A 16,578-nucleotide genomic window follows, 5' to 3' on the forward strand; every position below is an offset into this window, starting at 1 on the left:
CAGAAATCGAATCATATTGGAACCCCTTACAGAATTTAGGGGTGTCTTCGTTTCTTTAGTGTCTTTGCCTAGTTGTCTTTTGCACCTATTGCAACATTTGAGATGTTTACATTTCAATTTTTCCAACTACTTTTTCGTTGCCAGATGCCTCATTAGGCACATCTCGCTACGGCCTCAGTGTTGAGCGTTCACCCAAGCGAGGATTTTTTTTTGGTTCTGGTTCTATCACCAGACGAAGACAATGCCAGAGCCCGTCAAACGTTTAGCTTTGAATGGCTGTTGGAAGGAAGGTCAACAAGGTGTAGTTATAATGTGACCCGGTGGGGTGTCATGCTTCCGTACTCAGGTTATTAAATTTCAATGAGATGACAAAATAAAGTGGTGGCCTTGACTTCCCCTATCACGATGTCCTTGATATGACCTTAGCTGTTGATAGGACTTTAAACCCTAATAACTAACCCCCATCATGCGTGGGCGCCGTCTTCAAGTGACCTTACAGATGTACACTGTGAATGTACGAAACATGCTTCCGTTTTCATTTCTTTACAAACTGCGTTTGTGATAGGACAGGTATACCAAACAAAACAAAATGTATGAATCAAAGGAATGGAGTCACCTGTCCGACGTTTCAAAATTCTCAAAATTCCTCTCACTTTAAGACATCCTCACACCCCACACCCCGTCGCGCTAACATCCAGGCCAACACATGTGATAAGTATAAGTTGTAATACCTTGTTTCATTATTGTTATGAAATAAATAAACGTTATATCTAATCAAAATAAAAACGATGTAACTACTTCATTAACCATGCGCAGCTCAAAACGAGTGTAACCGCATGAATAATCTTGAAAGATTTAAATTGCTGTTAGTAGAAGCATGTTCAAGGACAATTTAGGTATTGTCAGAAACGTGCATTGGTTAACATATAGTGTTTTAATTATCATTGTATTTCCTTATAAAATATACATTAGCGGAGTTCGGTTGATCTTTGGAGCCATTTAAACTACAGGATTGTCGCTTATAATAAAATGCTTCACAAAGATTAATTACCTTAAATGTATATTTTAAAATCTAAAAATAACACAGGTTGTTAAAAAAAAAAAGCAAACATCATGGTTGGTATATTCTTATTTGGTGTTGTGGTTCATACCATTTCTATCTAGGATGTTCTGTTTTATAATAATATTAATTAATAATAATTTGAGGTTCTTATATACCGCTTTATATCAACCTACTAGGTCGTCTCAAAGCAGTTCACAAATTATTATCCGTGGTTATAGGACCTTCGAAACCAGACAATATCTTTCTCAACTTCCTAAGGAGCATACAGCCGTTGTTGTCATTTTGGCGCTCACAGCTAGCATCAACAATTCTAGCACTGCCCAACCACGAACTCATTTACAGCTGAGTAGACTGGAACAAGCGGAGTAAAGTATCTTGCTCAAGGATACACCCCAGTGCCGTGCCGTGACTCGAACCCGCAACCCTTCGGTCACGAGCCCGGCGTCCTACCACTAGACTACCGCGTTTTTTATAAACCTGTGTACTGTATTACAATATAGGTAGACAAACTCTGGGAGTGCTTTAAGCTCATCCTCGATACTCTGAATGTTACGCTCACTAACGTTCCCTGCACCCTTGGAATATGTCATGGCAAAATCAAAGGCTCAGTGTAGGTCACCCTGTGGATGAGGCAAGAAGATTAGTTTCATTTTTGTATGTACATCAAAAATATATTGCAGTCGCGTAACGGTAAAATTGACTGGCTTTGACTCAAGTCGCTTGTCACTCCTCTGTAATCGTTAAATGATAGGTATCAATCTAGCAGGCAAGCGAGCGTAACCCTGGATTATCAAGGATATATTAAGCTTGCATGTATAGTTCAGAGCCTGATTTCACCAATCATATTCTTTTACGCCCAATGGAGCACTTCGGATGTTTACATTTTTTTTTTTTTTTTTTTCTGTTGTTGACGTCTTACTTTCTAATGCCTCGCTTTGGCCTTTATGTTGAGCATTCGCGAATGGTAAGAAGGTTTTGGGTTGGATCCCAGACCGAGACAAAACAAAGTCCTTAAACTAGGTCGTACTGCTATTTTTGCCGTTCAGCTTTAACCCTTTCACCCCTATTTAACTTAGGTAAACTCTACCATGCAATGATCTGGATGAGTCCATTATGGTCTACAGTGGTGAAAGGATTAAATGAGTGTCAGTAAGGACTGTGAGTCCACTGTAAACACTAGCTTAGTCCGTGGTTAAGTATAATGTGACCAGGCGGAATGTCATGCTATCGTGTCCAGCTTACGACATTTCAATTAGATGACACTTTAAAGGTATCATCAAATTGACTAGACATTCAGTTCACCGTCTTTAAATGACTTAAGATTTTATTTTTATTATTTATGTACGAAACAAACTACCATTTTCATTTCAAAAAGCTTGCATGATACCACAGGTATTCCAAAACAATACCATCTACTAATCAAAGCAAAAATTGTACATTTTCCAAAATGGGTTTGACCGCATACATGATTTTTTAAGGTAAACATAGTGCCATTAGTTGAAGCATGTTGAAGGACACTTAAGGTATTGTCAGAGACTTGTGTAGGTAGAGTATGGTAACGAGTATTATATTTATCTCTTTGTACAGCCCTGTTATGTATGTACTGGGAGTGTGTTGTTGATCAGTTTGACGATTTAAAGAAGAGGATTGTCGTTTATAATTAAATACTGCATAAACAATACTTATCATAATTGATTATATTAAGAATATAGTAATACGAGTGTCTTAATTATCTCTTTGTATGTCCCAATTAAGTATTTACACGGTGCATGTTGATGATCAGTATGACTATTCAAACAAGAGGATTGTAGTTTATAATTAAATACTGCATAAACAATACTTATCATAATTGATTATATTAAGAATATAGTAATACGAGTGTCTTAATTATCTCCTTTCTGTCCCGATTTAGTATGTATACTGGGAGCGTGTTGTTGATAAGGTTGACCATTTAAACAACAGGATTGTCGTTTATATGCAAACACTGTTTAAGAAAATCTATGCACGTTGTCTTGCAGTTAGTACATTTAACTTCCAATAAAAAATGCACGCTGTCTGCGGAAAAGATAGCATACAAAAAGATAAGTATTCCGAATTTAGATTTTTAATTTATGGTACCAATGGTCCTATGCCTCAAGCTTCCCGTACTAAAGGTAACAGTACCCCCTTGATATTGTCGACCCGATAGTATTGTCAGCCGGAAAAGAAATATTTTGTTTACAGCATTCGTGTTTTTAAGCCAATTCATAGTCATTGACTATAGTTGTTTAACTGACATCTATTTAACCCTTGTAAACGCTATGGGTCTAAACGCGACCACCATCACGTGACCCTTGTCAGATTTCAATGTTTATGACGTCAACTGACTGCACTTTACTGTCGGGAGACGAATGCCTCTAATGACCCATAAATGTTTGATGTTTTTTGTTCCAACTAATCACCAATATATCTTTAATAATATATGTGGTGTCGATATGAAAAGGCCGTGTCTATAAATAGCAACAACTTCTATAACTGTTCAGACACATACGGTATTGTTTAACGAATAAGGTTTCAATGTGACGTCATCAGATCGAATCTCATTGGTGTGTAAACACTCCGTAAAAATACGGGGACAAGCGATACATTTGCACAGAGGATCTCAACACTGACAGTGCGTGTCTTTACAGGAAACATAATACTCGTAATATGGTGGGTAGCACACTTTAAATTTCTGTTATTTGTTCGCATTAATTACTGTTTGTGTCAACAATTAATTGCACACAAGAGTAAGCAATCAATGTAATTGGCATTTTTGGTTTTGACATACACAGGTCATTTTTTTAGTTATTACATAGTATATTGTGGAGATTACTTAGTACAACGTACTTTATATAGAGTAGAGTGATTAAACATAGATTTGTAGTACTGTATAGAGATAATAATGCAATCGAGTGATTATGTATAGCACTGTAGTAATTATACAATACAGTTTATAATACAATATAGAGACTTCAGGTTAGTTAGGTTAATGATTTATAGCTTATTAGAGAATCGATGTGATATAGTATATTAATAAAATAGTATAGCATATTGATTATATGGAAAAAGAATAATTTCATAATACCATATAGTGATTGTATAGAGATTACATGTTACCTTACCAGATAGCATAGTACAGTATAAAGAGTATATAGTATCGTATAACGATTTTATAATACAATAAAGTGATTGTATAGAGATTATATAGTGTCGTATAACAAGTTTATAATACAGTTTAGTGATTGTATAGAGATTATATAGTGTCGTATACAAAGTTTATAATACAATTTAGTGATTGTATAGAGATTATATAGTGTCGTATAAAAAGTTTATAATACAGTTTAGTGATTGTGTAGAGGTTATATAGTGTCGTATACAAAGTTTATAATACAATATAGAGACTTCAGGTTAGTTAGGTTAATGATTTATAGCTTATTAGAGAATCGATGTGATATGGTATATTAATAAAATAGTATAGCATATTGATTATATGGAAAAAGAATAATTTCATAATACCATATAGCGATTGTATAGAGATTATACAGTTTCATATAACAAGTTTATAATAGAATATAGTGATTGTACAGAGATTATATAGTGGCGTATAAAAAGTTTATAATACAGTTTAGTGATTGTGTAGAGGTTATATAGTGTCGTATAAAAAGTTTATAATACAATATAGTGATTGTATAGAGATTACATGTTACCTTACCAGATAGCATAGTACAGTATAAAGAGTATATGGTGTAGTATAACGATTTTATAATACAATAAAGTGATTGTATAGAGATTATACAGTTTCATATAACAAGTTTATAATATAGTGATTGTATAGAGATTATATGTCACGTCACATAGCTTATAGATGATATAGTATAGTATAGTGATTAACATGATAACTACTGATATCTGAACACGCCACGTCTTGTAACGTTTGGTGTAAAAAAATAACATGTATACAGTATACTAATTAGAAACTGTTGTTGTTGTTGCTGCTGCTGCTGCTGAGGCTGCGGCTGCAGTGGTGATGTAGTGTGTTGCAAGCATTCTACTGCATTAATCAAATTTCTCTTTAACATTGAATCATTTAGGAGGACCAATCGACCACAGAGATGAGTAAAGAAGATCAGTTCGAAGAAAGTAAGTTGATTTTGTGTACCATCGTCCAAATGAAATATAGTACAATATGGCTTCGTCCTTTCGTCCGACCGTCAGTAATTTTTTCTGTTCATTTTAAAAATAATAAACAAGGGTAATATTTTGATCGGTGCATAGTTATCATATCTTTTTCATTGCTGGAAGTAGTCATATATATCATCCGCTACAATGTTGTGTTAAGGTCCAGGTCACCAATCTATATATAGAAAATTCTCAATGTTTCAGATACTGTAAAAGTTTAAACTGCCTGTGGTAGTTCTCGCCTGTTGACTCTTTCAACTTATCGCTGTGTGGAAATTTTCCTATACAATCTGTAAATAAATATTTGCATTTGGATATTTTCGTGTTAATTTACTCATACTCGAAATTTCCACATCGCTATAATTTCCATGGTTACATTTTATTAATATTTCATCCATATGTGTATTAATTACTATGTTTTGTCACTTTCTTTTGTCCAAAATTAAGGTCAAGGTGCAGAATAGATTTTACCAGGATATGAAAGAAAATCAGTGAAATGATAATGAATATAAAATTTGGAAAAAGTAGAAATTTTATTAACTGAAATTTACATGAAATAGTGTTGAGTTTTTACTCCTCTCTGCCAAAAAAATAATATAACGATATTATAAGATTTTGAAAAAATGTGAAACATTTAACATGAATGTACATATCTTATCGTTAGCTTTTGGTCCTTTTTTGGCAAATAATTAATATAATGATGTCATATGGATTTTATTCCACATGTAATTGATTTCAAACGTATAATATGGGTCAAACAAGGACTACAAAGAACGGTCTAGTTAATAAATGCTACGTATACAGCACAATGTGGGTTTTTTCAAAGTATGGTTAGCATGACCGAAGACAATATCACAACCATATGTGTTGATATTAAAAAAAACATAAGGAACATTTGTAACACGTTATTAAACAAATTGTAATCGAATTTAAAGCTGACAAAAAATATTGTTAAGTTTTTATTCCAGGTGTTATTTTATAAATGAAAAGCATATACTGTTACAATAGACTATTGTATTCGTATTTGGCTTCATGTCATATCTCTGTGACGTCAATAATCCAATATCAATGGCATTGGTTTCATAATATAGCTACAATCATATAGGTTTGTATTTCATATGGCAAGTATGTGACAATCCCTTAGGATTGTATCTAAAAGTTCTGATAAATGACTATTTGTATGCTTGAATCTAAAAAGGACGAATATGTGTCAAAAATATCCTTGTTTCTAAACAAGTAGGTGGAAATTATAAAGCCTTTTACAATTATGGACGTTTGTTGAGGTGAATTTGTGGTTATGTGGACCGGAGATAGTGCTATTGACCGAGTTAAAGTCGAGGTCAATATCACTTTCTCGGGTCAATAAATCCACATATTCGCCGAAGAACATTCTTTAATTGTTATATTAGATGCTTAAGAATGTTTAAATCATTAAACAAGATGGAACGTATGAAAATTGTACGGAGGAAAGTACTGAATTTGACAGAGAGCATTTTGACGTTACAATTGAAATGACGTCATAAAGTGAATACTGACCTGCTGATTCTAAAAATAGTAACACCAAGTCAGCATCACAAATCACCGACCTCCACGTGTTTATAATACAACCAATTAGGATGTGAGGAAAATATGATATCAGACATAAAAAGTGGGTTAAAATCTTATAGGATTTCAACGTCTAACATGATAAATATGTGTAAAGCCTATAGACATGTATTCATCAGGAAAAGTAAACGACAATCCTACAGGTTTGCATTATCAGAACGACAAGTATGTGGCAATGTTATAGACTTAAAGGACTTTACATGACAGGCGTCTTTGATGAAGCAGAAGACGCTTACCCTTCAGAACACCCTGGGTCCGTATTCATGAAACCGTTCTAGTGCTCAAGCATGGAATCTGTGCTCAAACCAACTTTCTTGTAACAATGTTTCCAAATCATTGACAAAATAAGATTTATATATTGAGTTATAAACCAGAACAAGAAATTAGGCTTGAGCGCACAAATTCCATGCTGCAGAATGAGAACGGCTTCATGAATACGGGCCCAGGTCTTATTATCCCTGTTTTTTTCAATGGTTTCCATGTAAATCTTTCCTTTGTTTATTTTTTGCTTTGGTTTTATCGATTTTGAGTTCGAATTAAGGTTTTGATGACACCTAGGTATTCTCTTGGGGGGTGGGGTTCATGTAAAAAGACAGGTATTTTTCAATATCATACGCGTGTATCTAGTACGCCGAGAATATGGCAGTCTTATATCAAACGGGATATTTGGTTGACATCTTATCAGCTGGAATGCATGTTACAATCATATAGGCTTGTATAAAACAAGACCAGTGAGTAAAAATCCTCTAGGTGATTTTATTCTTGTAGTTGGCGCTACAGCAAATCGAAATAATATCATCACATAGCGGAATGATGGTATTGTTTATAATCTTATTGATAAGTTTCGATTTTTGTTCTTGAAGTTGGCGCTACAAACAAATCGAGCAATGTGATAATTTAAATAATGTCATTATATAGCAGAATGATTTTATATACTTATCATAACGTAAAATACTATGTAACACTTATGAAAACCTTTTGTCCTCACTTCCCTAGTTTCTTATTTGAGGACGTGCCATTACAAGTTTTTACTTAAATTTACATGTCAGGCGGTGTCGATGAAGCAGAAGACGATGCTCTTCCGGTACATCTGGTCTCATTCTCCGTGTACTTTTTCAAAGTTCTTCATATAAAAAAAAACTTAATTCATATTTTGCCCTAGTTTTATCGATTTTGAGTTCGAATAACGGTTTTGTTGACGTTCTTTATGTACTTATGTGTTGCAGAATGTAAAGCAATCTTTCAAATGTTTGACATTGACGGGGATGGTCAGCTAACAGAGGAGGAGATAATGAAAGGATATCATATGTTTGATATGAATCCGACGGAGGAAGATATAAAACAGACAATGAAAGACCTCGATATCGATGGTAAGGATATTTAATATCAGTTGTTGTATATTCAGTTAAAAGAAGATTGTCGATCCTTCAAAATATCATTGAACAAGTTAGGCCAACAAAACGTATGTATGTTTCTGGTAAAATGACTGACAAAAGGGTTGGTCTGTCGTGATTTATTTTCATTATATTTTGTTTTTCTTTACCTTGAGTGGGGGCTAATTTAAAAAATTACCAATGTAACCAAATATAGATATAGAATAATTAAGACCAATTGCATTCATTTTTATTATATTTTTAGGTCCCTTAAATAATAATATGGGATTTAAATTTGGTTCTGATACCTGCTTATGATATACAGAGGTGTCATATAGACGCTTACGTTGTGTGGGGTTTTTTGCGTGTTCAAACGGGACGTTTAATAGCATGCAAGTGAGAGAAAATTGTTAGTGTCGGAAGGTAAAACTAGGATCGGTCGGGGTACATGAAACATAACTTTTTTGCCTCATGTCTGTCAGTAGTCATTGTGTATGAAACAACAGATTTACTCGGCAGTACGCATACTATCACATCAATTGCAATAGCAAATAACCCTGAAACCTCACCCCTCCCTACTAGGCATCACAATCTTTGACCAGTGTATCTGATACATCAGAAACACTCATTTCAACCATCCTCGATACTCCAGGGGTTAAGCTCACTTATGCTTTCTGCATCCCTTAAATCTGTCATGACAAAATCGAAGGTTCAGGTTGCACCTTGTGGATGAGCGTCCTTAAATGATCTTAGTGGTTAATAGGACGTTAAACAAAATAAAACCAAATTGTGGATGAGACGACGAAGACCAGTGTGATCATTTGGTGTATATCAGAAGAATCCCGCAACAGCGTAACGGTAAAATTGACAGGCTTTGATGTAGGGTGTCGAAGTTGCACCACGCTGAACATTGTTTTTAAAACATATAATACATAAACGGTTCAGGCACTCTGCCAGGTCGCTCTTGTGTGATTTCCTCAAAATTAGTTGTTGTTCTATTTTTGAGTCCGTGTGGGAAGTGAATCTTTTGATAGACGATAAATACGACAGACGACACGATCAAGTAAAAGAGTCACACAGCAAACATTTCTGCACGCGAAAATTACCAATTTTACAGTAAGTCGGCACACTGAAACTTTTGGGCTTCTATTACAATAACACGTACAGCTAAATTTCACTTATTTCTTTTACAGAATCAGGAACAATCGATTATGACGAGTTTAAGAGTTTAATGTGGAAAATTGACCAGGACGAGGAACGGGACAACGTGGCTCAGGCATTCCGCAAATTCGATCGGCGCCGGAGAGGCTACCTTGACAAGAGGCAATTTAGTTCCGTACTTAACGCCGCCATTAAAGGCGAATCAGGTGAAAAATTCAGTAAAGAGGACGTCGACAAGTTCTTCAAAGTTGTGGACACCGATAATAACGGCAAGATTGATCTAGAAGGTAAAAGTCATTAAATGAATTCTGCAAAATGTATGTGTATTGGGGCCATATTAATTTAATGTGTACTGACAAAGTGGAAATGTAAGCTTACTTTTGAGATACCTCAAGCCTAGTTAGCTTTCTTTAGAGATACCTCAGGCCTGTTTAGCTTACTTGAGAGATACCTCTAGCCTAGTTAGCTTTATCTGTCTTTAGAGATACCTATAGCCAAGTTAGCTTATTTAAGAGATACCTCAAGCCTGGTTAGCTTACTGAATAGATACCTCAAGCCTGGTTAGCTTATTTTAGAGAGAGATACCTCAGGCCTGGTAAGCTTACTTTAGAGATACCTCAGACCAGATTAGCTTACTTTAGAGATACATCAAGCCTGGTTAGCTTAATGTAGAGATACCTCAAGCCTAGTTAGCTTACTTAATAGATATCTCAGGCCATGTTAGATACATCAGGCCTAATTATCTTTCTTAATAGATACCTATAGCCTAGTTAGCTTACTTAAAGATACTTAAAGTCTGGTAAGCTTACTGTAGAGATACCTCGAGCCTGGTTAGCTTACTTTAAAGTGCATCAAGCCTGGTTAGCTTACTGTAGAGATACCTCAATCCTGGTAAGCTTACTTTAGAGATACCTCAAGTCTCTGGTTAGCTTACTGTAGAGATACCTCAGTCCTGGTAAGCTTACTTTAGAGATACCTCAAGTCTCTGGTTAGCTGTCTTTAGACATACCTTAAGCTTCTTGTTAGCTTACTTTTGTGATACCTCAGACCAGATTGACTTACTTTAGAGATACATCGAGCCTTGTTTACTTGACAGTAACTTAATCCATATTTTGAACCAGAATATTTTCAAAACTATTGAAATTGAAAACTAAACATGTGTGTATTAAGACTTAAGATGATCAGCAGGTATTTGTGTTTTTTACGTAGTCCTCAAAATCAAATTTAAAAACTTTGCGTTAATGACTCTTTAAGCTGATAATACTTTGACTATCCGGGCCCAGATTTTTATCTTTTTAATTTCATATCTTGACACTAACATACATCATGACAGAAATGCAAACGTGACGTCACCTTTACGATCGTTTCGATTCTTCACTCAGCAGAAACATACCAGCCTTACCTTTATACGGATTTAGCATATACCAGCGGATTCTATATAGTAAATATTCTGTTTTAATTTCCGGGATGGTCTGTATAGTGTCTCCTATTTACCGTGTCAGTTATTATTAATATGTTATAGATATTTTGTATATTTATTACTTAACAAATGAATTTTCATAGGCAGTTAATTTTTTCTAAATTATTCTTTTGGTATTCAGTCCGAAGCTATTTGTGATTTCAACGTTCAATTATTCACTTGTCAGGTGCCTTTGGAACTTAAAAAAAATGTTAACACTGAACATTTGATATCAGCAATTCTCTAACCCTACATTTTTCTTTAAGATGATTGTATAACTTTAGCTCATTAACCCCTAAAATTTCATAATGAACTATTCCAACTTATGAATTGGAAGAGTTCAAATGCGTCTCTAGGGGTGAATGAATTAATGTTTTACAAATTGTGATATTTCGCTGTGTACATGTGACCCCTTGTAATACTCTAATGTGTGTCTGCGTGAAACAATTAAATCCTAAAATCTTGCTATGTTTATGTGTTCCTACCTGGCCTCGTTGATAGTAGTGCATTACGTATCAATGTACCCATAACAGTGGACCCATGTATCGCCTATCTTGTTGCGCATCTTCACCGGTTTCTTAAAGACCGAAAATATAGTAGCAATAAAATAGCAATAATCCTGATCATTTGATATTAATCGGAAACACACTCTGATTTACGATGTGATGTCAAAAATATTTATTTTCCTTTTGTAAATAATTTGTATATATTGCATTTTCCTTGAGAGTAGATATACAAACTTTGTGCAAAGAATTCTGTTATTTGTTTTGAATAATATCCTACACCCGATGTGGACTCCACACGAAGTATAGAATATAATATTGACTCCCATCGGATGTAGGATTTGATTTTAATCAGATTGGAAATTGTGTAGTGTCGTGGCATATTTGTCTAAATTGCAGCTATCTATATATGTTAATTTAATTCAAACACACCATTAGAAGAATTTTTATGATAATTATCATCAAGATAAATTTCAAATGAACATACAAATGTGGTTGTTCAGCTTTCATAACCCAACAAAACTGGGTCATGACGACCATTCAACCGTAAGTGTCATTTTGACATCAAATATATTACATGAAATTTTTGCTTAAATTAATTTCGAATGGCCTTTAAAATAACAAAAAGGCTAGTTAAAATGCAATTAAAATGTGAATTAAGGAAATAGTGAGTATCTTGAAGGCAATTTTACATGTCATGTCAGGTGTCTACCGGATGAATCGATGAAAGTTAAAAAAAAAAACTTACATTTTCTACCGCAACAAGTTCATCTAATTTTCGGGGGAAAAAATCATTTTCGCGGCTGTTTTCCTTTCAACGGTTGTATATATAAAAAAAGCTTAAAACAAGGGAAGCTTGTATATGTTACTAATGACATTTAACTTTACAAGTAGGGTTGCTATTATGTTGTTACAAGTATAAAATTATACATGGGCTTTATAATGAAAATGTGGTAAGTATACTTTAATATATACCTGTCTTTGTTTTGTGAAAAGATTCATGCAGCACAACCAACAAGTGTTTATATGTGACGTTGCGATGACTAGTACGGTATGTACTCTGTCACATTCATCAGACAAATGACCAGTGTAGCGTATGTACTCGAATGGTTCGAGACCTACGTGGGGAAGTCGCCAGGTACTGGCCGTCGGTCAGTGGGTTTTTTCTCCGGGAACTCCGGATTTCCTCCACCACCAAAACCTGGCACGTCCTTCAATTACCATAGCTGTTAATAGGACGTAAAACACAAACAAACCAAAATACACAAAAGATGTAAAATATGTACGAGCTGTCCACAAATCTATGTCGATTCGGCTACGCTGTAAGCATATAAACAATGTGTTGTTATATATATGTACTACCGAAATGACTCGATTCAGCTACTAAATACTTGGTTATAGTTGTGAGAGAGTCTAATGAGCCCCCTCATCTCGATTAAGATGAAGAAAATGTTTAGAAATACCTGTCTTTGTGTTTCAGAGTTTATAACCGCTTTCACTGGAGAGGTTGACATATTCGCCAGTATACGAAAACCAGAATATGAAGTAAAAGCTGAAGCGGAGGAACAGAAGCAAGAAACCTAGATAACAAGTGAAGACGGTTTCTAGTGTTGAACAAATGGATAGACTGGGCTTATCAGCGGTAACATATTATACGTATGCGTTTGTTATACCGTAAACACCAAGGGTATGTTGGTTAATACCAAGCCAGGGACAATAGAACTGTGGTGTAAGCCTGGATATACGATCAAACAACGTAGAAAAAAAGATATTTTTCATTCTTCGTAATTGCTTGCTTTAAAAGTGGAGATTTTCGCAGGTGGAAATGTTGGAATGCTTTGCGACTCTTGAAACTGCAAAAAGTAAATATAATCATCAAGTCTATAGTTCAGTCTGGATCTATGTAATACAGATATCACGTCCGTGAAAAACGTTTCTGGAATGGTGTGGGATAGATGAATTAAAGCTATCTTCACTGTATAAAGCTATATTTTTACGGTTCTCTCGTTTCTCTTTCAGAGCTCGCTGTTAAAGATTTATAATTCTTACTTTCCAAATAGGTTATATTGTAGGGTGACATATACTTGTTATAACAATACCTTATTGTTTTCATTTATTTTTCAATGTGTACTATCTCGTGTTTTACTTAAACATGGAACTGTTTTCAGCTGAAATTCACAGACAACATATGAATGTCTACAGGAAACTAAGAATTCTTAACTTCATATTTGAATTTGTAAGTTTCCGGTTGGCATTCATATTGACTATGAATGCCAACAAAAAGCAGTGTAGTGCTTCTAATAACCATTATTCTTTGAATGTTTTGATTTTAGAGCAAACAGGGTTCTTTTATTTAAATATTGTATTTTAATTAAAAATAAATGTGTTTACATCATGTACACCACCTGTAAAAAAAACAACATCAAATAAATGCATCACCATGGTAACGTCTTTACAGATACGACCTTCATCACTGTTTGGTTATGCTAGTAAATGTTTTATATGAAGATTGTGCCTAGTCCGAGTTTCCTTCAGCCCTGACACAAGACATGTCTAAGTCTGGTGTCAGGGCTCAGTGGAAACTCGGAGATCCGTGAAAATGCCTAAGTCTGGTGTCAGGGCCCATGCAGTGGAAACTCGGAGATCTGTCAAAACGTCTAAGTCTGGTGTCAGGGCCCGTGGAAACTCAGAGATCTGTCAAAATGTCTCAGTCTGTTGTCAGGGCCTAGTGGAAACTCGGAGATCTGTCAAAATGTGCGGAACAACCGGTTCGTCTGTTTTTGAATATATCAATTTCAGGTATAGATACTGGCGGACCTTGCAAGGCTTTGTCAAAGCTCGCCTGAAAACAGCATCAGATTACGATTAGGTCCGACCTTATTTCATAAACGAACAACAATGGTCCAACCGGTTCAACCGTTCGAATCGCGATAAACGAAAGCGGCCCTGCATGGTCAGAGGAAACTCGGGCTAGATTGTGACGCGACTGTTGAATTAGTAAACATAGTATGAATGTTAGATCAAACCCATTTTTTAATGTTTCATCGTTCCAAAATATCATCCTATGCTGCATCCTACTGATTCTACCACTTGTAATCATGTCACATGTTTGTACATTTTGCGTGTAAACACGCACCTAATATTTTCATCTTATTTTCAACGTATTTTCTCATATTTCATTTATTTTATTGTGCTTATGTGGTGCCATATGCTGTAAAAAAGTGACAAGCACTGATCACAGGCGCTGGACACACTGATATGTGTATATAAACACATCATATTAGAGTGTTCGGCACCTGTGGCACTGATCATTAACAGTGTGCCTTTTAGTATCGTAGTAATGAACATATATTTTTGTATATATTTGTTTTATTTTTTTCAGAATATTTACATTACAATCTTTTCTAATTTAGTCACTCCAAAAATCTTTCTAATTTAGTCACTCCAAAAATACATTTATGAATTGTTTCATAAAAAGGGTAGTCTCGTTCAACCAGACTCTTGTTGTCTGCGCAAGCTACGCCGAACAGCTAGACTCTTGTTGTCTGCGCAAGCTACGCCGAACAGCCAGACTCTTGTTGTCTGCGCAAGCTACGCCGAACAGCCAGCCTCTTGTTGTCTGTGCAAGCTTCGCCGAATCTTGAATTACAAGTGATCAAGCACCTTGTTAAACGAGACTACAAGAAAGACCGCCTTTACTAAGGCTTCCCAGGCTTAATTTGGTAAAGACCATATAAAAGCAAACATATAGGTAAAATATATTATAATATTTATTAAATGTAGTCACATCAGATAGTTAAAAAAGGACTTTGAAATCTGTTGGCAGTAAATGTGGAAAACGGAACGAGTGACATTGTATCTAGGTTTTGTCATATACCTAATGCAATAAGTGAGCATTATATAAAATGAATACAACAAAAAAATAGAATGCGTTGTTATATATGGGAATTTTTGTTTAATTTCTAGCAACTATAGTCCATTAATAATTAAGAATAAACGACTAATTCCGTATCATTTTTGAAATCCAAGAGTTACGATCTCGATTCACGTATCTTTGCTGCACCCTTGAAACATGTCGCTGGTGTAAGGTTGCTTTCAGGTAGAAACTAAAAATTAATAGCCTCCCACCTGTCCTTTGAAGATTACAGAGGATCTGCTCCCAATTTCAAAGCCTTCAGATTTGACCGTTACGCTGCCCCACGATTCCTTTACTCTTCATCAAAGACCAATGAGTCTTCTTGTATCATATTCAACGTGTCGTGCATCTTCGATACTCCAGGGTTACGCTAATTTTCGCTCTCTGCGCCCCTGGAATATGTCATAGCAAAGTTGAAAGCACGCGGCTAGCTATTTGATTGGTCTAACTAACGGTCATGTTCATATATTCCAGTGATTACACTCACTTACCTTATTAGACCTTTGGAATATGTCATGCAAAATCAAAGGCACACAGTTACCTATTGCATGATTACGGGGGAAAACCTTACCAATTCGCTAGGCTGATATTTGTCCTTTCAAGATTAGAGGAGCGACACCCGACTTCAAAGTCAGTCAATTTTACCGTTATGCGACCGCGAGATTATTTTGATAAACAGCAAAGGGTCAAACGAGTCGTCTTGTCTCATCCACAAGGTGGCACACACTGAGCCTTCGATTTTGCTTGGACATATACCAGGGCTGAAGTGAGCGAAAGTGAGCGTTTGGTTTGGTTTTATTTTGTTTAACGTTCTATTAATAGCTAAGGTCCATGTGATAGCGCGGATCTGATGCCGACTTTATAGTGCTATCTCACTGAAATACCATGCCGAAGGCACCCAGAGCAGCATTCCGCCCGGTCACATTATAATGACAACGGGGGAACCAGTCGTTTAGCAGAGTTATGACAACTACCATTTTGAAAGACTTTGGTTTCCCGGCCTAGGGACAGAATCCATTGCCTTCCTCACCTTGGCGTTACCCCTGTGGTATCTAGGATGGGTGTGTTGTAAAGAGCCTTCGACATATGCTAGGGATGTAGATAAGATATCACTCTATATGGAGATTGGAACCCCTGTATTTCGGAGATGTCCATTATATGTGTAATACAATATGTCGTTTGACGTCGTCTGTGTTGATTTGGTGTTATAATGGGATCGGTTAGGAATTGTAATTTACTCAAATATGAAATGTTCATCTTGGAATATATTAAAAATGAACACGCTTACCTTATGTATT

The 16,578-nt window shown here is 35.4% G+C and overlaps 1 protein-coding gene across 1 annotated transcript; it reads left to right on the forward strand.

The window, feature by feature from the left end:
* Positions 1–3,653: 3,653 nt before the first annotated feature.
* On the forward strand, positions 3,654–14,252 carry LOC110450924 (neo-calmodulin-like). Its single transcript, XM_021498732.1, has 5 exons — positions 3,654–3,754; positions 5,176–5,224; positions 8,095–8,238; positions 9,435–9,689; positions 12,845–14,252. The coding sequence occupies exons 1-5, from the start codon at positions 3,752–3,754 to the stop codon at positions 12,946–12,948; spliced, it is 555 nt and encodes a 184-aa protein (XP_021354407.1). The 5' UTR covers positions 3,654–3,751; the 3' UTR covers positions 12,949–14,252.
* Positions 14,253–16,578: the final 2,326 nt, after the last annotated feature.

Source organism: Mizuhopecten yessoensis, unplaced genomic scaffold, assembly GCF_002113885.1.
Source record: "Mizuhopecten yessoensis strain PY_sf001 unplaced genomic scaffold, ASM211388v2 scaffold5547, whole genome shotgun sequence".
NCBI lineage: Eukaryota > Metazoa > Mollusca > Bivalvia > Pectinida > Pectinidae > Mizuhopecten > Mizuhopecten yessoensis.